The following is a 23,779-nucleotide window of genomic DNA, read 5'->3' on the forward strand; positions in this document are numbered from 1 at the left end:
ACTTATTCATGTCAATTTGTGCACCTTGTGGGTGTGATTGCTTGAAAGGCAGGTGGATGTGAGCACACTGCCAGATGGTGTGTAATTCCCCTTAGGTAGGAAATGGTTGTGGTTGTCATAAAGCAGAAATGTTTAAACCCTCCTAAAAGTGAAAATGAATGAGAGAGACAAGAAATAGAGTTTGATTGGAAAGGGTCCTTTTTAACTCTTAAGGGGAAAATTATTAATGCCTGAAGTTTTCTATAGAAAAACCTGTGGTCTTCCCTTCGAAGTAATAATGTTTAAAGCAACACTCAGAGGATGCTAAATGTGATGGAACTTTCCAAGAGCTCCTGCTGCCTCTGGCATAAAGATTGATTTGACTTCTTTGGTGTTTGCAGAAGAAACATCCACATTAGAACAGTCATAGCTCTGATATGAGATCTGTCTCAATGTTTAATGAAGTCAGAAGTGCTCACAGAATTTAATAACTTCTTTTGAGAACAAAACATTCCCATTTGAAAGTTGTTTTTATGTAAGTTAAGCCATAATTTTGCCCTCATTCTCTTCTGATTATTTCAGACCTGGAAATACTTTTTCCTACTACTTTCTGTGATGTCCAAAATCAATATCAGGAAAGTAGGACAAAAACATTTTCTTTATTTCTGGATTTTTTGTCTCAATGACTGTGGTTCTGAGAGTGTAATTAGCTGTTTATTTGGTGAACAAGATAGAGGTGGTAATTAACTTTCAGTGATTTTGTTGTTCTTTATTAAGTTCAGAATGATGCAGGCAGAAATGAAGTAGTTGTCTGATAGTCTTCATTATTCTCAAGTTTTTTGTTGTATGGGAAGGAAACTATCTGTCTCATGTTTTGTCTTCTGCAGACCTTCCATTTCATTATCTCTCTGTGAACACAGTATTTATTTCATAACTACCTTGTTTCATAGGTTCTTCAATTTTTTATGAATTAATACCTTGTGTGTTCCTCAAGTTCCTTCTTGAAATGCTTTTATTTTATGTGCCCTTTGCTTCCTTTTTAGTATTTGAAATACAATTGAGTTTATATTATTTGATTACATAAGATTAGAAGCTGCACTGAACAAATTCATTATCATTAGCTGACTTTGAATGTCATGTAGATTTGTCCCTGCATAAATAAGCAATAGTAACTTGGCTTTAGAATCAGATATTCCTGCAGTGTTCATATAAAACTGTAACACTGAGATGCTTGAATGTATTATAAAAAGTTTTAAAACCTGGTTTCTTGCTAGAGCATTCTTCCCAGTGAATATTTGGTAAATTTGAAGTGAAAATATTTTAAGTAGGTGAACTTTCAGATCTGACAAGTAGAAATTTGATGTTTGAATTTCTGAACTGAATGGCTGTTGCCTCAGCCGCTAAATGTAGTACTTCCCTTTTTTCACAGTAAATTAAGATAACCTTGCAAGATATCTTATTATAATAAGATGTCAGGGTAAGAATCTGATTCCTGGAAGGACCATTAAGGAAATATTAGTCCAAATAACCTTGTCTGTATTGAAGCTGTTTTTCAGTAAACATTTCCAGAAGAGCTGTTGTTGCATTGACAGAGGAGCCTAGCTTGTGTTCCTTTTTAACAACAGCAAAATACTGCTGGCTTTTAACTTCTTAAATGAGAAAAAAAAAATAGGTCACTTAACATCCTGCAAATTAGAATACTGCTTACCAAGCAGATGCTTGCATGAGGTCAGGCTTGGTTCAGTTGTGGAAGGTTCCATGGTTGGGGTCAGGGCAGCAGGACCTTGTGGAACTTTATCTGAAAAGTTGCATTAAAATCTTTATTGACTCAGGTGCTGTGATGTTTGTGCTGTTCAGTTTTTCTTTATTAGGTATTGGGGGGCAGCCTTTAGCATTTCCTCCTGCAGCAGGAAGCTGTGATATTGCTGCCACTGTAACTCAAGAATTCTTAATCGGATACAGTGTGTGAAGTGCTGGAAAAGGGCATTAGAAAGGTACCAAGAGAAAACACTGGCTTAGAGAAGACAGGAAGAAAAGGGAGGAGGGGCTAAAATCAGATCTGATACAATAGTAGCAAAGTTATGTCTTCTTCTTATAGGACATTGAACTAGCACAATGAGGAATTTACTTTTATGTAAGTGCAGCTTCTTTAGAGTTCTGCTTAAGTTTAAGAGCTGAAAATTCAGGCCTTAAGTTCCTTTCCAAGATACTTTTTAAAAGTTATATTTGCTTTTGCTATTAAGCAAGCATTGTGCCTTGTGCTTTATGTCAAAAGGAAATTATTTTTTGCATATGCAGTTTGAATACAAAGGCTTTTCAAATAACACTTTATCCTTCATAAGTGTAATTTTAGTGTATTTGAGCAAACAGTGTACAGTCATTATTTTTCTAATTATTTTAAATTTTCTGAGATGTTTTCCTGCCAAGCTACAGCAAGTACTGGATATACTGGGATCCATTTAGACCAAATGCATTTCTTCCTTTGTAGCCCCTGGCTACGGTTCCTTCCTTAGTCTGTTCCTGTCAGGAGTTTTATGCCAATGTCACAGAGCTTATTTATTGTATTTGGATCGTGCCTGTCAATATGGTTTGTTTGTTTTATAGCAACAACAAAAGCAAAAAACACATACTGAACTACTTACATGCCTGCTGCTGTATGACATGGTAGAGAAACTGTAGACATATGCTTCCAGCCTGGTCTGGCTTATTCCTTCATGTTTCCTTGCCTTTTGGTTGGAATAAACATTATATTACAGCTTGAACCTGCCCAAACACATTATGAATGCATTATAGGATGAGAGATTTTAGGATATGTTTCTATTCTTTTCCTTGATTTCTGTTTTGTAAGAATTAATGTATTGTTTTCATATTATTTCCCTCAAATGATAATATTTTTGTGGTGATTTAAGCTCATCTATTAATTGTGCTATTGTTTTTTGGTAAGATTTGCTTTAAATGAAATGAAAATATTCCTGTGTTAAAGGATGAAAGTACGGTTTTGATCTCTAGGGGAGTGATCTTCTGAAAAAGGCACATGCTCACAATCCTCCTCAGATGCCAGAGATATCATAAGTTGATTTAAAGCTAATTTTGCATATAAATATTTTGTTATATTTATACAAGCACACTTCATTTTTAATATGCTTCTTTGTCTATATGCTGCAGTATTTTTAATTAACCAAAGATAAATTGTTACCAGGGCTACTTCCATACTGATTAATGTGGCGGACCAAAATCTTTGGGCAGCTGCATTTTCAGGGCTGTCTCAGTGACTGAGAAGAGGTGACTTTACAGGGGGCCACACAGACACAGTGATAAGCAGAAACCATGAGAGCTTTACAAAGCTTTGCAAAACCAAACAAGCAAGAGCTGAAAGTTGTCTCACAGTAATTCTTGACAGTGAGGTGGTGAATAGGGTCAGCTGGGCATCCCATTTAGGTATGTTGGAGTTTCACACACTGGGAATTAGAAGATAGCTTATCATGTCCTCATTCAATGTGTGAAGAAAGTGGAGCGCAGGCAGAGTGAGAAATAAACAGTGTGTAATTTTGTGTGTGGTGGGCATGTTTTCATGGCAGAGCAGTAGAGCTGTGGAGTTTGAGTTCAGGTGAGTTTTGACTCTGACATTGTGGGGGTAGAAACAGCCAAGCCATAGCTGAGAGTAAGTGGAACTCCAAAATTATGAGTACTTCCAAAAAGGCAAGTAGGTTTGGGAACTAGAATAAATATAGTAAAACAAGAAATCCACGTGCTGTGTTTCAAAAACTGGTTTTGATCAGGGGACAGTGTTGCAAATTAGAAAAAATAACTGGAGAATATAACATATCTTTGTATGTGCATCTTACTTTACAGAGTTTGGTAGTGATGAGAAAGAGCTAATTTCTGTACCACCATGACTACTTGGTTTTGGTTTGTTTCATTTCATACTATCAGAGCAAGAGTTACATTTTGACATCTTGGGTAGCCTGATTGGAGTTTCTTTATATGTAAGTCAAAATTTTAGGGATTTCTTTTACAGACAAAACTTTTGAAATAATGACATGACAATGTTGAGTATGGTCATTCTTCAAGTTGTTGTTTAATCTTTGAGTTGTCAGACAACTTAATAAAAATTTAATGCTAAGGATTGTAAATATTATATGAGATGACATTTTGGAAGGAACTTGTGTTGTAGCTGCAGTATTTCTGACTCTGCTAGAATATTTCTCCCAGAAAAACCAAGAGCCATGGTGCCATCACACTGTAAAGGTACAGATGTGAAATAATTATCTGGTGTACACAGTTCCTTCTCTATCACTTACAGTTGATAAGCTCTTGGTGTGTAAGAGAAGTTTCTGCTGTTACACTCACCAGGAATGTATTTACATTTTACATTGTTAAGTGTAATCTGATTTCTGTTATTATAGTCTTCAGTTTAGACATTTCTGTATGTGTGATATTCCAGTCTTCCCTGCTGTTACTGCTGCTTTTCAGCTTTGTGGTATCTACACATTTTATGAGTGTGCATTTATTTTTATGCTGTGTTTTAAAGCTAAAATGTTAAATCAGTTTCAAAACTCATCTCCAAGGATCAGCAGTAATAATCTTCCTCTGATTTTATTGCTTCTTTCAGCACTGTGCAGTCATCTCTCCTTTGGCCAGTTCATGATCAATACCTTTCCTGGTACTGCCATTTGTTCTTTCAGTGACACTTTCTCTCATGTGAGAAAAATTAAAAATTTTTTAATATGCAATTGTGTCTCAATGCATAATACTGTGACAAAAATTGTCTGATTCTGGTAAATTGTGTGCACAAAGGAATTCAGACTTTGCTCCCAGTGTTTGCAAATCTGAGTTCTGAGGATGCCATGGAAAGTAATGCAATATTTTTGTGTTGTGGTATCGCATTTGCATGCCTTCTCACAGATTTAATTTGAATTAAAAAACTGATTTATAATAAATTATGTTTGACCTTAACAGTCTATGTTAAATTAAAAAGAGTCTGTAATTGAGACTTATGCCAGCTTCATTAGAAACACAAGCACAGAAGCTGCTCAGTGCAGCTTCCCTGGCAAGATAATCCTGTTATCCCATCCTGCTTGTTCCATCATTTTCCTGCTTTTTCTGGGAATATACCAAAATTCAAAATTTCCATCCCATAATTTTTTTTATTGTTTAGTAACTTCTGTACTCTGCCTGTAACTACACTACATGAATGCAAAACAGATTGCTGATTTCCCTGCTTACCTTATGAAGATGTTGCCAGAACCTTTCTGTGTTTGTGCCTGCCAAAATTTTGCCCGTCTCAATGTTTTTGTCTTCTTTCTACCAGTATGCACTAACTTGAATGTGTGTATCTTAAAGTGTCTTGGCAAAACTAACACATTACCTTTAACACATTGGAGCTTTTTTGAGGATATCATGTAGGGGGGAAAAAAAATCTAGATTTTTACTTTAGCATCAAGTGAGTCTTCACGTTGCAGTTGCTGATTTATGTGGGTTAGGGAATGTTGTGTAATGTTTTGGCTGTGCTTGTGTGGTTCAGATCAATAAGCATTTCAGAAACTTGTTTTATCTCTATTATTGCCTCTCAGTTCCCTAGTACCAGATCAGTGCAGAGTAACATGTGTATGGAATATTATTGGCAGCATCAAAAGGATCTTCTAATCCTGCTGCTCTAGAGTGATGAAATAATAGAATTGTTCTGAGAATATCAGGAAATTCCTATTCCCACATGAAAACAGAGCATCTTGAACTGGATTGAAGCAATTTCTGGTATCCTGTTGAAATTTTGACACAATCCTGATGCAGTTCTTGAGTTCTGTCATGATTGAAATTCTCTGTAACTGGTCTGCTTGAAGACATTGCAGCATTACTGAAAAGTGAATGTACATTTAAGGTAAAAATGCAGCTCATGTGTGAAATGGTTGAGATACACACACTAGTGTGGGATTAATACTACAGGCTTTGTCTTAATTTGCGTTTTATGGTAATGAGAATTCTTGCCTGAAAGTAGCTGATGGTGAGATACTAGTTTGTACAACATTGAAATAGCTTCAGTAATAATCTTACTGAAATTGGTAATTACATTAGCATCATATATTAAGTAGAAGAACTCTGAATGCCTTATCTTCTGTGTTTTACTTTTTTGGTACATTTCTAATATAATAGATCTTTTTGAACCACAATTTTATTTCGGTGAATATTTGTGACACTCGAATCTCAGTTCTGGGCAGGCAGTGCTTAACCACTGTTACATAATTTTATATGCTTGGTTCCAGAGCCATGAGAAGAAAGACCATTTTAAGCAGTGTCATGTTTATTAAAAGAGCCAGCATTGAGTTGGCTATCAGTTTTGCAGGGTGTTGGGCTGTCTTGTCTTCGCTGTGCTTTTGCCAAGGAGGGTTGGAGCAGATGATCCTTGTGGTCCTTTCCAACCTGGTATTCTATGATCTATTTAGAACAGATCATCTCAAATTGAGCACTAAAAATTTGGTATTTAAGTAGGGACCATTGCTTTCTGATGTTTCAACACAGAATAGGAACCTGTCCGTGAATATGTGCAAAAGAGTAGTGTTAGGCACGTGGATAAATTACTTAGGAAGCATTGTTTTCTTATAATGCTTTGGTAATGGTGTTGATAATGTTCATAAGAATTGTGGAAGAATGGTGGAAAAAAGTCCCCATTTTCTAAAATAAACCTTCTGCTGAAAACCATTTGGCTGGTGGTGAGTTTAGAAAAGGGTTGCCTGGTTGGAGATGAGGCACAGGCACCAAGATCTTTGATTTTACATTTCTGGATACATTTCAAACAAGTAAAACTAGTTTTTTTTTATTCAGACTTTTACTGATGCAGATCAACTGTAACACATGTCCAAATGAAATTTTTTATTAACTCTATGTATCATATTAATAAATCATTTATAGATACAACAAGTCTACTTGTATCTATAAATTCAAGTCAGAAATTGCTATTCCTTACTTTAAAATTTTTGCTTTCCATTTGGTTCCAGAAAGAAAAACAATGCTTGAATCTCAGCTAGACAAGAATGATTAATTCATCATTCATTAAGTCACATATTCCTGAATTCTCTAGGAAGTAAAGGCAAAACTAGCTAAAACTGCTCATTATGCAAGTTCTGAAGTGCACTTTTTGTAACATTACACACAGCCAAAGACTGTCAGACTCCTTAACCATTAGGTGCACCAGGGCCAACTAATTCCACTTAAACAGGCAAGCAACAATGAGATTAACTGTAGGTTAAGTGACTCAAAAATAGCAGCTTTGATCCTCCAAGGAACCAGCCATTTAAATGGTGAAGAGACCAGACAGAAAATAAGCATGGGGGAGAGGGAAACAAAGAAGAGGAAGATGGGAGTGACCTCTGAGAGCTTGAGGGATGGTGTGTGTGTGTGTTGTACTTTTGAATATTCCTAAATAATTGTTTGTTCTAGGATAGTGTTCTGTGACTTTCTTTTAAAATTGTGAATTCAGCCACAGTTTTCACTCAATAGCTGGAGTTCTCAATTTGAATCTCTCTTTAATACAACATGTTATTGAGGCACATCAGTCATATCCTTAAACTCTAATAAAAAAAATCAGCAGTGCTGTGGTGTGTGTAGTTTCCTGCTATATGTTCTCTCATTGTAACTTCTTGATATGAATTCTGTTGTTGCATTCAGTGATAGGACTAAAAATGAAAAAGCTGGAATCACTTTCCATAGTTGTCTCTGAGATGCAGGCTTGTGGTTCACCTGGGTGCTTCAGCAAACCTGACTCTTGCCTGAGCACCAGCTGACTCTTACCACCCTCCCCTTCTGCTCTCTGCACAAGGTGCTGCTTTTCAGCATTTTCAAGGCTCAAAACTTCTCTGACAAACTCCTCCTTTCTGCAGTCCATGGCTTTTGTATGAACATCAAATGTAAAAAGGCACAACAGGAAAAAAAAAATTGGCTGTTATTAAAAAAATCAACAGGCAGACTAGGAATTTGAAGCACATCTTCTCATCCTGCTGTTCACTGTTTTCTGTCCTTCCCAGTCTTGTTTATACTCTACAGCAAAGAAGGGTCAAGGAGCTGGTCTTTGTGAGGAGAAAAAATTCCCAGACTGTAACATCTTGCTTGGCATCCCATGGTCAGATGAAAGATCAGAACCTCAGTTCCTTACAGAATTCTCACTGAAATTCTCTGTCTGAAAACCAGACAGGGTAAAAGAACCTCTGACAAAATGAAAATCCAAACCCTCATTATATAGGCCAGAAATCTGTTATTTTGAATGTCATTTTAGTGTCAAAAAGGAAAACACCCTTTCCTGTCCCAAAACAGAAAAATAAATAAATGCACACTCTTTTAAGAAGTATTGGGCACAGAGGAGTCTTCTGGAGAGTCTCCTAATTCACCTTGCAGTCCCCCTGGACATGGTCAGAAACAAACCTCTGCAATTTCCCATGAAATTAGCTGAACACAAACAAAAAGCCAATGCCAAATAATAGTGTACAATGTATCTTCCTTCAGCAGTCAGGGTAGGGTTTCTGACAGAAGTCTCTCTGCCCTGCCCCTCTGTATTGGGATTTTGGGAAGGTTGGTTGTGTTTGGATGTGCCCAGTGTGGTCACTGCAGTGTGGTGCTTTGGGGCTGCCTTCCCACCACGATTCTGAAGTGGGCAACAAGGCACAATGTTTACTTCTTACTCTTTAAAAAGGCATTTTTGGAGTCCTGAGTGATTCAGCAAATTAAAAAACAAAATCACATCATGACAGAGGTGAGAGGATTTTTATGTTTCTTCATTTCTGCTGTCCTCATGGATTCAGAGCCATTTATGTCCCTCTTGAGCTCCTTGCACTGCTGGGTTCTTCCACCCTGTGGGCTGTCCTCCCTCTGGTGGACTTGGCTGAGGATTTCATGAGAGGGTCATGATGTGATTTCTCACCTGGCTATGGAATAATAACACACAGGAAATGTTGCAGTCCTGTTGCTTTTTTATTGTCAGCATACAGCCCTGCCTGTACATTCCTGTAAGGAACTCACTTTTTCTTTTTCTGCAGCAAGGCTTGGATTCAGCCTATACCAGCATTGATCAGGTTGGTAGTTGACATGGAATGAATAATAACATGAAGTAATTTAAATTTCCAGTGAAATACAAATTTTCTTCCACTGCACATATATAGGGACTTTTACTCTCCTTCTCTCTGTCCCTAAAAACAGTCACTTTGCATTTCTTATGTTCAATAGCAGTATCTTCTGCTGTATTTAACAACTTGTAAATAGAATTCATTCAACACAGTTTTGTTTTTTGGTTTGGGGTTTTTTTTTTGGGTGTTCTGGTTTTTTTTGGTTATTGCTTTTTTTGTTTGTTTGTTTTGGGTTTTGTTTGGTTTTTTGGGATAACCAAGAGCTAATAAATATTATACTGTATATTTGCAATACAATAAAAGACATATTCAAGCTGAGGGGAAGCAAGAGAGATTATCCTAAATTTAGTTTTATTATTTCAGGAGTAGTAGGTTCTTTGCTCCTCACTGTTCTACTTTTTACTTACTCACTGGGAAAGAATCTTCTTTGCTATTAGCATTTAACCTCTATACTGTTAATTTAGGGCACAGTTAAGTAGAAAGCAGATTTGGAAAAGCTATACTTTGTTCTGTTTTGTTCTTTGCTTCCACCTCCCCCTTTTTTCTTGGAGAGGGCTAAGTATTCTGACAGTACTGACTTCCATTAAAAAAAAGAAGAATCCCAGGTATCTGTGTAACTGCTGAATAAACCTTTATTGGGCAAAGGACGAAGAAAGCAGAGGTTCCATGCAGCACATTAAAATGGCTGTGTAGTAGTGTTGTTTTCAGAAAGATTCTTCTTCTGCTGGGCGGTCTTTCAAAAAATATATGAAATCTAAAGCCCTACTAGCTTGGGAGAAGAACAGTAAAAGATGTGAAACATAGAGGATATAGCAGTGCCTCCTCACATATTGGAAGAGCTGTGGCAAGTATTTGATGCTGATATTTGTTCCCTTGGAGTGGCATTGGTTTTCTTCTCCTTGTAAACTATTTTTTTTGGTCTCCAGGTTTACTTGCAGCTTTGCGTCTTATCTTTGTTCTGTTTCCCACATAACTCAGGAACAACAAACAATTCATTTAAATTTTTGTAATGTGTTCCCTATTCCTGAATATTTTATGTATCCTTAAAATATGTTCTACTTTTTTATGTGTTTCTCTCCCTCCCTTTAATACATTTTTAATCGTTTTTTATTGCTGATCAAATAAATGTGTGGGGGAGAGAGAAGATCAACCTCATATTAAGAGTGTATATCCTTCTTTTGAAAAAACAAAAAGCATTAAATGATCCCAGAACTCATTTCTGCACAGACCTCTTTTTCTCTCACCTCCCATAATTCTCAGTGCATTTTTATCTGTGTGTTTATTCCTGGAGGAAGATAGAAAAAGGCTAAGGAAGAGTTGCTGTGGGGTGCAGTGTGGACCCAGCAGGTTAGTTTGTTTCTTGATCAGTCCCAGAAATTTTCTAGTGGTTTGCAACTAATAGCTTCCTTAAGCACAGGGCACTTAAAAATATCCCTGATAATTAAAATACATGTAGGTGTGCCTTATACAGATATACATACAAAGATATATATAAGAATAGATACTAAAAAATTTTTAGATTGTCCAAACAGCTTCTGAGTGAACACTCTTCTGTGAATTGCTTTCTTTGTATCAGCAGTGGTTTTTCAAAAATTGAATATGTAAAATGTTCTTTCACTGTTTTTATGGAAACCAGTACAAGTCCTCAGTTTATGTTTGGTTTACTCTCAGAATTTTTCAATGCCCTGAGCAGTTTCAGGGGCTGTGTGTGGTTGTACAGAAAAGCAAAGAGCAGAGACTGCATATCTAAAATGAGAATCAAAAGGAAAGAAAACATTTATCTGCCTACAACTACGTGTTAAGGTTTTTTAGCATAGGTAGTAATTTACAGTGCAGCAGCTGGGCATATTCTGGATTCCTTGTTAGCCTCTTCTTGCAGGATTTCTTTGACAGATGGTACTCACAGATGGGCATAACATTCTTAAGGAGCTTACTCTTTCTACTCCCTTACCCACCAGTAACTCATGATACTATTAGAAATCTAAAAGCTTTGACATGAATTAGCCTTACTTAGCAGACTTTAATTTTTTAATCTTTAGAATATGCTGGAGGGTAGTAGTGCTTGTGGAGTTCTTAATCTGTTTACTTAAGTTCTTAGAAGCCAAAATGGAATTCCAATAAAGTTGACATGGCAAAACAAGGCAAATATACTATCATTTTATTGCTTTTTAAATTGTCATGATAATATTTATTCTCATCTTCTGGAGGAAAAACACAGAATGGCACAAAAGAGTAGAGTCTGACAACCCAGAAACAGCTCTGTCAACTGAAGTTTGCAGAGTTCAAGCAATTTGCTTGGTATTCCATTGTAACTACATTGAAATATGAAGTGAATAAACATAATATTTAAAATTGGCTGCTCAATGGAGCTTGTTTCTACCACCATCAGCTTTAAACTAGTTTGGTTTTTAGTATTTCAAAGTATCAACTAATAGGATGCCTCAAAAAAAAGAGTAAACTGTGCTCAAGATGCACTTCTGTGATAGTTACTTGTTTGTCATGTACTTGGTGTTGTTTCTCAATATTCATGCAACTTTGGGCTTGAAGGCCATTATTCTTTCCAATGTTGACTCAAATGGCAGTTTTCCCTGATGAATGTTGTTGGTGTGGAGTTTCTGTTGAGGAATGTGAAGCTATAAGCAGAGTGATCAGGTCCAAAAAAAGCATTGTGACAGCTGGGCAGGTTAGAAAGGCAAAAATAGTGAGTGCCCTCAGCCAGGTCCTCTGCTGTGTGTATTTGTAGCTCATTAGAAAAGGAGGAGAACACCAGATGGAGATAGAAACATCAACTCTGTTTTTTGTTTTGTTTTCTAAGTGCTGTGTAAATTGAAGGTACCCAGCTCTTCCTTCAGGAATCATGCATAGCTTGGTGGCACAGCTTCTGGTTCATGGCCTATTTTTAATTGTGCCCTTTTACTTTAGGGCCCCTTGCTAGGTGAGCAATCCACTCCCTGCCATCCCATTTTTCCCAGAGGCTCCTTCATTTCAGGTTGCTTCAATGTTCTTAGTGTAGGCACAGTTAGTTAGTCACATAAGGATATAATTTAAACACATATTTTGAATTTTCTGCCTGCAATAGTTGGGTTCTGACGAACCCTTTGTAAGCAAGCAGCCCTAATTAAATAATTTGCTTCTGCATGTATTGAAGTGCTCTGTTCTAGGGAATGTGTATTCCTGAGAATAGTCTTTCATAATAATACAAAAACATGCATTTAGTTACTGTAAATTTACAAAACAATTTAACTCATGAAAGGATGGTGAGAAAAGTAATCCATGCCCTGGAATAAGTAGTCCAGGCAGGATAGTGCCTAGTTTGCATCTTCAGCAAATTTCTTCTATATTTTGCCACCCCAAAGTCTTTCTATAAACCTTGTTTTGCTCCTGGCTGTCTTAAATATATATCTGCACTCATATGTGTGTGCTGTAGGCGTTCTTATGAGGAGATGAGCCTTCTCTGATAGCCAAGACTTTTTACACAGAGAAAATTGTGTGACAGAGCAGTGGTGTGGAGGGCTGCTCATGGAGTGGTGTCTGATGGCTTCAGGCCAATCTTGCCAGCACTGATTATCTTAACATTGTCAGAGCAATGTCAGAGACTAACCTTGATTGCTGAGCATTTTGGGATAAATAGGGGCTTTCTGTTAGTCACACTTTAGATCAGGGAAAGGAAGCTTTTAATTTTAACAAATTTTGTAAGCCTGTTATTAAATGTCAAGATACAATCAAGATAATTTCGTGGTTTTACCTGTCATATCCCTGCAGAAAGAGTGAAGGACTTTGCTGATCTTTGTTTGATGAACTGCAATTTCCAGTGGAAAAATAGACATATTCTTAATGCTAAAAGGCTGAAGATTGTTTATGTCTTGAGCCACAAGAAGTTAGAAGTTTGTAGGCTGCTGCAACTGAACCTGTAGTACTTTGCTGTTACTGCATTTAGGAATTAGGTTGGAGGAGTTTTGGTACAACAAAATCAGAAGGTTATTAGTGAAATAAAATTAAGAAGGCAGCTTTAGTCATAATTTCAGAATCACAGGATGGGTGGGGTTGAGAGGGAGCTCTTTAGGTCAGCTGCTCTAACCCTCCTGCTCAGAGCAAGGTCACTGAGAGCGGATTCCCAAGACCCCCTTCCCACTGGATTTTTTGAGTAGTCCTTTCAAATTACCCATAATTCTGGATTGGCTTTGATCACTGAGTAGCACAGTGCCTCCAGAGTTTACAGTATTGTGCTGTGGTTATGTTACAGCTTGCTTCATGTAAGAATATTTACCTCATTTCCCAAGCATTGTCTCCTTGATTTTTACAAATTACATTCAGTTATAGCAATTTTTACTCATTTCCTGTGTTGATTTTTGTGATTTTCAAAACAAGTATTTGTTTTCCAAATCAGTTTTTGTTTCTCAAAAATAAATAGTTAAAAACATTCCTGTTTTGTTTCTCTGATTTTGTTTGCTCCTCTTTCAAAACTTCTGTGCTTGTACCTCAGTCTTTTGCAGCAGGAGAGACCATCATGAATAACTATAAAAACTACTAAAATTACCCAAAAAGAAATGAGGTACAAGGCTTTCATATTTTCATGCATTAAATTTTACTCAATAATACTATTCTGTTCAAGAATAATGAATTATTAAACATTCAAATGTTCAATACTTTGTGTGCTCAATTTGATATTTGAGTCCTTACAAGGTTTTTTTGTCTAATACCAGTAACTCTGCTACAAGTCAAGCCTGAGGAAAGTTATGAACTTCTATATTCTTGATCCACTGTGAGAGGCCTGTGTCACTTGGGTTTGGGTTTTTCAATTTGTTTTTAACAGTTCCTATGGAAATTAACTTCTACTTTTTAATATGAACTTTTTCAAGTTTCAGAATGCATTGGACTTTGTCTTGCATGCTTGATTGTTTGTGACATCAGGAATTGGCTTTCTGATAATGTCTACCACTCTTTGATTTATTGCATTGGCATTTAAAATCAATCTGTAAATCAGCCTTGTAAGGAACCAAATTTACAATGGTTATCAAATAGCGCAGTGTGCTCCTAGTTTTAGTCTGTAAAGCTGACAAGACAATAGAAATAATCCCTAGGCAATCACAAGTGACTTCACCCTGACATCTCTTTAAAATGCTGCATGAGGGGCCTGACCTGCATGTGAGGGTTTTTTCCATAGATATCTGGTTCTGTCAGCTGCTCAGCATTGTAGATGAAGACAGTAGCTATGGGGAGTATGTAGCTGCCAAGCATTTATCCAAAAGAATTTTTCAAATCACCCCTTTTACTTACTTTTTTTAAAAGAAGGAAGAAAATGGACATGAGCAGCTTTTAAAAATAATTATTTTTGGTTTGCAACTGTTATGGTGTTTGAGATATCCATTACTTGGAAACAAATACATATGCACAAAGCCCACAGGGAGACATTTTTCTGAGGTAAATTAATTCTGGGATATTATAATATGATGTGGTGGAGCATATATTTATAAGCCAGTAACTACACTCTGCTCAAGTGTTCAGGAATGAATATGAGTGCCTGAACAAACTCAAGATATATATGTGTTGGCTGATGTACTCATTCCCTGTTGCTTGTTATTATTTCCTTTATTAGCATTTGAAATTCATAAAGAACATTGGATACCATAAGGTAAACACTGTGTTGTGTCCAGAATACTTGTCTGAGTGGCAGAAATTAAAGGCTGTGGAGCAAAGGACTGGGAGAGGACTTGGAGAGGTCAGCTAGTGCTTTCCTTGGGCTTCAAGGCAGGATCAGGCTGTAGCTAAACCAGTCTGACAGACATTTGTCTAACTGGTTTTGAAAGAAAAGTGATGGAGATGGTGGCATTTCCTGAACCAATCGGTTCTAATGTTTCATCTGAGTATCTTTCGTTGGTACTTAAATTCATTACTTTTTGTGTTACCACACAAAAAACTCAGTGTGGGTGAGTGTTCAGTTTAATCTGTTTTGCATTATATGCTTCAAGTCTGTGGTGCAGATTCTTCATAGTAAAAGAAAAATGTAATGTAATTACCTTATTTTTAGTGAAAACTGAAATTAGCTCTCTGTCTGGATAAGGGATTAAAAAAGTACACTTTGGCAGAAAGTGTGGTGTGGAAATAAGTTAGTTTGAAAGTATCTGATTCTGTAGGTGCTGCACCAAATGTACTGCACAGAGTACTTGGAACCTTGAATTTTGTAGTGTTTTTCATTTAGTTTTGTGATATTACTAAGAATAAAATTCGGTTAGGATGTGTGACAATATGAATATAAAATTATCCACACTGATCAATAAATAATGACTATATCACAGATCTAGAGCCTTTATTGTCATGGTTTGGTTGATGTTTCCAACTAATTGATGAGTGTCTGTCCATTGAATGTAATGAGATTTAGAGGAGTCTCCTGCTGCTTAGAATAGAGAGATGCTTTTAGCAGAGGTGAATTACTGTGTGGTTCTGGAACAGCACATACATAATCATTTATTATCAAGAGTTAAAGACAAAACAAGGGAGTTTTACACTGTTAAGATACTGTTAAAAAAATAATTGTAAGATAAGGTTGATTATGGCATTTTTCCCCCCCTATAGCTGCTCTTCTTATTAAGTCTTAAATTCTGAAGTGTTCAATCTTTGGCTATTCCTGTTGACTTCAGGGCTGTATGCAAGGCTACTGCATCTTATTTGCTTGTAAGCTTTAGTTTGTCAGCTTTACATGAAGCAGGTTTTGTTTAGTACACAAACATGCTGCAATGGTTTGGGTGCTATACAAATAATAAGGCTAAGATCAAAGTTATTTAAATTATTTTGGTTTCAATCGAAATACGCGCTTTTTGGATTTCACCCAAAAATGGAGGAGTGTCTGTTTAGGAGAAGGCACAGTAGAGGCTTGATAAGAGGCATGGTTAATGAGGTACAACATATTCCAGTTTTCTCATGCTGCTATCTTGTGCAGCCTATCTTGTTGGGATTGCTAAAGAATAACTGCCGACTGTCCAAATCTAATTTGGCTCAGTGCACATTGGTCTTTCTGCCAGATGGAGCCTATTTCTACTTTTGCTCATCAGAATTCAGATAAACCAGAGTTGGCAGAATATGGCAATGCTGACTTTGATATAACCCAGTCCACTGTAATGGAAAACAGAAATAACCTGCTGGACATCAATGTCCATACCTTTGACTGTGAAAAAAGGCATTATTTGACCAGCATTCTTGATGGGAGTTCACCATTTGTTTCACTCTGTGTATCTAAAGCAAGATGTCAGTAGAGCATCACTGAATGCCTTAATAAAATCTTCACAGGCACCAAATTTTCCCATTTCAGTGGAGTGCTGCCAAAATCAAATGTCTTCATTTTTAATCATGGATGTAGCATTTCTGTGTGAGAGAGGTGTATGGAGGGAAAGTCTGCCTGAAACAACAGAAGGGAGTGAAATAAGCAGTTTGCCAAACTTCTGTCCTGACTAAGGATAATCTTGTGTTCTGAACGAATTTTGGATAAAAAGTCCAGGCATTCTGGCTGTGAAGTCTTGGTTGTGTTTTTTCTTAAAGTAGGTAACTTGGCAAAGGATGGCATTTCTTGTTGTAAGAGTGAATAATTATAATCAATGATGTCTGCTTTTAATCTTTTGATTTATACTTTTGGGGAATGCTCTTGCATATGCAATGAGCAAATAATGTACTGTGAAATCTTTAATTGGTAATAAGCTTTCTGCATCAGTTTCTCTGTGCCAGCAGTTAGACCTGAAACTAATTTGTTTTTCTCAAATGCTGTGTTTTAATTTGCATTGGTAGCATTAAAAATACTGTTCATGTGAATTTTTCACAGAAAAAAAAATTCACTTGAGCTACTCACTTTGTTCCTTGCTATTCAAAAATAGCATGTCTTGAGGTATGTGACCTGTTAAGGAAAATTAATTGATTTCCATGCTTTTCTAATGTTAGTATTAGAAATAAAAAGTTGTTTTCTAGGTTATCTCTTTGTTATCTACTGGGCTCAGATAAACTAGTAGCTCAGCTATCAAATTGCTCCTTTGATTTTAGACAGGTCCATTCCTTTATTCAGGCTTAGCTCACATCGTGCATTTAGAGCAGTGTGAGTCCCTTTATTCTCATTTCAGTTCTCCTGGTTTTTTAAGAGTTCAGCTCTGTATGCAAGGACAGTCCATCAGCATAAATAAAAGTTCATCAGCATCTGAAATTTATTCCAAGGAAGACGTGTTGGACATATTAAGAGGTTCCCACTTGTTCCATCTGGCCACTTTTGTTGATCTTGAGGAGAAGGACTCGCTTCTTCCTCCATTTCTGGCTGATCATTTATTTTTTTGAAAGAAGAAATTGTAATACAGATAAATAACTAAACCAAGTAAATTTCCATCATAACACTGGTCACAAAATCTTTAATGCCACTAGGAATTGTATCACACAAACTTAGAAGATACAAGCCTGTGGGTTGACCCACTGGCACAGCCTTTGGTAGTGTTTGACACCACTGCTGCTCAATCATTCTGATACAATTGCAATAATTGTCCCTCTGTTTTTGATGCATCTTCCATTCTGTTTGTCTGGTCCCCTCCTCCATAAAGCTGCCCTCGAAACAAAATTTTAAGATTCTTCTATATCTGCTGATTCCTGATCTGTAGACCTGAGGAACTTCACGTGGTCTTGAAAAGAACAGAATTGCAGTGATCCAGTGATTCAAGGAATGACATAGGTGAAACTCAGGAACCCATATGCTTTGAAACCATAAGATGATCAGATAATTTAAGTTGTAAGGAGCTTAAGAGTATTTTTTAGTGCAAATATTTTAGTGCAATATGCAAGACCTCACTATTCCTTAAGTTTCCTTTAGTATAAGAAATAAATCCAGGGGAAAAAAATACGTTCACATGTATTAAAAATTCTTTTTTAGTTTATTTTACAGCTGGAATGTGCTATGGATTTAGCATGTCTCAGAGGGAATACTTTTTCTTGAGTCTTACTGAACAAATGAAATTCTACTCTGGCTCATTAACAGAGAAATCAAAATAAATGGCAATAATCCAGGTATCTGCTGTAGTCCTATTTCAGAAAGTTGTTTATATTAACATAGTTAGTATGTAAAATGTTTGGGTTTTAATTACAGCTTAAGAAAGTAAACGGTTTTAAAGAGGGGTGAGTGAAGTCATCTGGGTAAACATGCCAATCTGAAGAACAGCTCCCCACATTAAACTAAGAAGCATTATAAGGAAGAATTCATTCGAGATTTTTCTTTCTTTTTTTCATTAGCCTTTGCTCATTTCAGTGCAAGTGAAGTGTTCAGTATTACACACTGTTTATTCCTATTGCATTCTCCAAAGCTGCTGTGCAGTGCTGATTTTCTCCTACAGTCAAGGCCTACAAAGCTCAGAAAAGTAGAATTTGCTCCTGGACACTGTTGAAGTCCAAGTTTAAATTGACATATCTGTTTCTAGAGAAATTTTTTGGTCCAGATTTCCAGTTCCTTCAGTGCTGTTAAATCACTTATTTAAAAAAAAAAAAAAAAAAAAAGGTTTCTTTGGTTTCCTTTGGTTTCTTTGGGTATGTTGAGTTCTGGTGTGCCCTTAATTCAGTGTGGAGCATATTTGAAGAATTTGTGGTAGCTTGGCTCGTGCAGGTCCAGCTCTGGCAGCCTGTACCCCTTGCACATTGAGGTTCCTCCCCTGAAGCTTCTGTCAGAGAGGGGCTGAACTGTCGGGGACTTGGTCAGGGTCTCCAGAGAAGCACAGTGGTGTCAGAGCAATTCAATACCTGTTCCCACTAGAAATCTGGCTCATAAAATACCTTTCAAATGCTTATATTTCTTGAAAGTGAATTAGTATTTCATATTTCAAGTGGGCTGACCTTTTATTGCAGTGAACTAATTACAGAGTTAGTGGGGTATTTGGGCTCTACAGCCTTCTAGCCAGATGATACTAATTGCTTGACTGAGCACCATGGTTCTTGTTGAGTGATGTTTAAATGGCCTGCCCACAATAACCTGGTAATTCTTATCTACAAAGATTCAGCCCAGTGCTCTATTCATTGAGCCATATAACTTTTCATTATTTGCTCATTAATTTTGCCAGATTTTAGGTACTCAATCTGGAATTTTCCTTCCTTAGTGTTTGCCTGAAGCCATAAGTGTTCCTCTTTCCAGAAATAAAATCAAGAATCATGGATTGCTTTTCCTATATAGAATTTCAATTAATAAAATAATTATTACAAAACCAGTGAGAAAATCTTCTACTATGGGGTGTGGAGACTTGAAATATAGGAGAGAATCCTCCATGAGTCATGGATATATTTTCCATGGATATATATTCCTCTTTCTCCCACCTAGATATTTTCAGGTTATAATTTTTCCCTCAATATTCCAGTTCTTATGAGTTCCAAACCACTGTGTGCAGAGTTTGATCCCTAAATACTTTTCAGTTTTCTTCTGCTGTATTTGTGCTGCTTCAGAGCTGTGATATTGAAGGAATTTGGAGAGATGCTGATAAACAGACACTAGAGAGTGTGTGGAGTGTCTCTGTTACTGTTCCTGTTCTCTTCCTGTTGGTGCCAAAGAAGATTGCCATGCAAATTGGACAGGAACTGGACATGAGGAAAGAGGATACAGTTGTCCTGTATCACAGGAATAGGAAGCCGGTGGAACAGGACTGTGAGTAAATAGTGACTGCTGAGAACTGAAATGGGATAAAAAACAAGATTACTTAAATTTGAGCAAGCAGGGAGATGAGGACTTGGGAGTGAAGAAGGTGAGAGAGGAAGGAGGAAACAGAAAGGGAGGAAATTTGGGGTTGATAGGCTGTGAAGGATTGGACATCTCAGCTTTTGACGTGAGTGTAGGAGAGATAGGAATAAAAATGCAGTTGAGATGGAAGTAGAAGGAACCAGTCCATACATTGAAGAAACTAGGATAAGCTGGGGAAGGTGGAGTGAATGTGAAGAGAGAATACCATATTCTCTTTAGAACAGGCGATAGATCAGCTCTGATCACTAAAGGGAGTAAACAAATGTCATTCAAAAGAAAACCTGGAACAAAACTCATCATTCTAATGCGATCTAGCTGCTGCAGGCCCAGTAAAGATGCAGGGTTTAAGACATGATTTTTTCCTGTAATCACCACCTTCACACTCTTCAGTTACACTGGCAATAATTACTCCTGTTCCTTGTTTCCCTCTGGGGCTCATAATTTTCTTTCCCTTTGCTTATAGCCTACTCTGCTCTGCAGGTACCAGCAATTCTTGTCTTTCAAACTGTCTTTTATTAATGTAGCTCAGAATTCAGAACAGTTGTTCATAGCCCATAGCTTCTGTTACAAGAGCTGAAAAGAATTTGTTTTTATTAAGTTGGTCTTTTCTTTTTTCCTTAGCTGTAAAAATTATTCTTATGAAGTTATTACTGAGCATTACAAATGCCACTCTGCAAGAAATTGTTGTTCCTTCAAGTGTTGTTTGCAGGTTTGGTTTTGCACAGTGTTGACAACACAATGAGATTTTTCATTTTTTCTTGCTGTTTTGTGAGATTGAATGGGAGAGGTTGGGATGATGATGATGGTTATTAATGTTATTATTATTTCTCTTGGGAATATATTAAAAGATAGAATGTGGATAAATGGAGCCTCAAGGGTGACTCATGTTTTTGTTTAGCTTGAACTAGGTCCAGCTTCTAGGAGGAACTGGATTTTAGGTGCATGTTTTTGCAAAGTGTTTTAAACTGAAGTTATAATTCCAGCAGTCTCAATGCCATGTGTTTGTTTTTATTTAGAAACGTGTTTAAGGAATGTTTTTGGTGGGCGAGTGCAAAACAAACACAACTATCTCAGTCTGGAGGCTGTAACTCTTTGGCATATTCAGTGTCAGCAAAAATCAAGTGGAGGAATGGTCCTATGAGAATGGACTCAGTTATTTAGTTATTCAGTTATTTTTGTGATTTACTTTGTAAAGAATTGTCTTTATGCTCACTTGCAAGTTGTGAAAGTGTGATTTCTTGCAGTGTTTGTTTTCTACTTTGTAAATATTTCTGAGCATTTAAAAGGTGCCTTAAGTTTGTTTTCAGCATGTGCTGCTATCTGGTTTTCTTCGAGTAACACAAATTCAGGAAGTTATTTTCTTCCAAACAACAAATTGTTGCCATATTTATTGTCACCAAGTGTGTGACACTGTGACACCCTTACGCCATAGGTTCTATAATGTTGTTCAAAGTGTGATTCTGATTTTTTTTTCTGTTGTAAATGATCAGTAAGGCTTGTCTATAACTCGACTTTTAGTTGGGGGAAAAAAAAACCCACCACAAACCCAACATCAAAATCCAAACAACAAAATTTGCTCTCATATGCAATGTGAACATTTAGCTTGTGAATATTTTGAGATTTGTCTGTAAAGCAATCAGTGGCATTCATTTTATAAGTTGTTTGGGGAGTGAAGCAAAGTGAGGAATTAATTTTTTTGCTGTTTTTTTAGGAGCTTTGTTCTTATATCTTAAAAATATTCCATGAGAAAATATTTGTAGACCTGTATTCATACAGTCATAACTTATGCTTTGAATATAATAGATAAGGATGGTGTAAGAATCTAATGTCAGATATGTTTAAAATGTAGCTTGATGTGTGTTTTTAATATCTATACTTAATTGAAAAGAAATTTCAACATTTGAACCTAGTTTACAAGTTGAACAACAAATGTCCCTCTGGTAACTGAGGGCTTTTATCCTACTCAGCTGTACACTGGAACATACACTCTACCTGTATTTCAGTACACTTAGGAAAAGCCTGAGACAAAAAAAAGGCCAAGTTTACAATATGAGGAGTTTATTATATGAGGAATTTATTACATGTTTATGATGCTGCCCGCTTAGAAGGGTAGTTCCATCTGCATCATGAGCTCAGTGGGGCAGCCAGAGTGTGGCCAGGCAGAGCTGCAGTGGTGTGTACCATGGTCATGTCAGCAGAAGCATGACAGATGTGCACAGTGAGCTGAGATGCATGTGAGACAAGAATGTCAGTGAAAGACAGCAAATCTAAAAATGTGTAAACTATTTCAGTATTTCATTGGCCTTTGTTCTGTTGTAAAATCTAGGGGTTGTTTTCCAGCTCCACTATAAGCATGCATCTTCCACTTGAGAGCATTTCACTAAAATTCTTCAGATGATTTTAAAATTTTATATACAAAAGCTCGGAGCAAATAAGATTCTCCTGCCTACCCTTGAGACATGAGAGGAATTTAACTACACAATTGTTGCTAAAATTAAGAAGCATTGTAGGATTTGACTGATCTACAGCCTCATGAAATGTCTCTAGTGCAAATTTCACCATATCATGAGTGACTGTTGGGTTGCTGGTTTTCAATGAAAAGACTTGCAGAGTTAATGCTTGGAATACATCTAATGCAGTACATTTTGTACTAATCCTGGAATTTGTTTTATTGCAGGGATATAAAACCAGACAATATCTTGATGGATATGAATGGACATATTCGATTAGCAGATTTTGGTTCTTGTCTGAAACTGATGGAAGATGGAACGGTAAATTAGAAAGAATGATACATTCCTAAATATTTTTTTGTAGTCCATTGATGGCCACAAAATGTGTGCTAATAAAGGGAATAGGTGCCTTATGGCAAATGAAATGGAGCTGTAAGTGGTATTGGTATATAATTGACTTTCTTGAAAATTCAACTGCAGACTGCTTGGATTTGCAGTATATTAAGAACTTCTTAGCATACAGTCAGCTCATGAATAAATAAAGGGAAGCTGTGCTGTCAATGCCAAGTAGGTGTTTATGAACTATGAATCTCTCAGTTTTAAGCTCTGAGCTCTAATCTTTATTGAAAATGTAAGCTGTAGTATGAGCAGGATGAGATACTGAAATGGGATGATGTTCTTCTAGTCCATTTAAATTTGCACATTAAGTGTGACTAGAATGTAATTCCACTATGTTTAATCATGTCCCAGAGGATTACAAAGTATTTGACCTAATATATGTGACTACCAAATCTCTAATTGCTTGCTGGCTCTAGTCCTGACAATTGACAGTTCTGTCCTTTATCTGTTTTTAAATATTGATAATAGTTTAGCAAAAGTAAATTATTAGGCTGCCTATTACTGCAGTTGGATGGTTAAGTATTTCTTTATGAATTTAGAAGCTTTTGCTTGTGTTTAGTTGTTCTTGTTATGACAAGAATGCTGGACTAGAGTTATATATACATGGACATAGTATGACAGTGTCTGTAATGATGAAAGTTGATTTTAATCCTGAAAATGTAACTTCTACAGGTCCAATCTTCAGTGGCAGTTGGAACACCAGACTACATCTCTCCAGAAATCTTGCAGGCCATGGAAGATGGAAAAGGGAAGTATGGGCCCGAGTGTGACTGGTGGTCCCTGGGTGTTTGCATGTATGAAATGCTTTATGGAGAAACGCCCTTTTATGCTGAGTCCTTGGTGGAGACCTATGGGAAAATAATGAACCACAAAGTTAGTGCACTTTCTGTCTGTCTCTAAGCTAATTTTTAATAATGGGGTAACTTGAACACGTATTTAAAAATAAGTTTTTATGTGCTAATTATGTTAAGTGTTCATAAATGTAGAACAAAAAATATGTTTCCATGTAGCAAGTTAATGCTTATGGATTGCAGATGACTTTGCTTTGGAATAAGGCTAAAACTTAAAATCTGTGTTGGAAACATAGATGTTAATTCACTCTGTGG

At 36.6% G+C, this 23,779-nt stretch overlaps 1 protein-coding gene across 4 annotated transcripts in view; it reads left to right on the forward strand.

The window, feature by feature from the left end:
* CDC42BPA (CDC42 binding protein kinase alpha) overlaps nucleotides 1–23,779 on the forward strand; it is a 181,351-nt gene that overhangs the window by 78,965 nt on the left and 78,607 nt on the right. For all 4 annotated transcript variants that reach the window (XM_059467385.1, XM_059467384.1, XM_059467382.1 and 1 more), the window contains 2 exons: nucleotides 22,502–22,595; nucleotides 23,346–23,546. In XM_059467385.1, the coding sequence (XP_059323368.1) occupies nucleotides 22,502–22,595; nucleotides 23,346–23,546 (295 nt within the window). The remainder of the gene's footprint in view (nucleotides 1–22,501; nucleotides 22,596–23,345; nucleotides 23,547–23,779) is intronic.

This window comes from Ammospiza nelsoni, chromosome 3 (genome assembly GCF_027579445.1).
Source record: "Ammospiza nelsoni isolate bAmmNel1 chromosome 3, bAmmNel1.pri, whole genome shotgun sequence".
NCBI lineage: Eukaryota > Metazoa > Chordata > Aves > Passeriformes > Passerellidae > Ammospiza > Ammospiza nelsoni.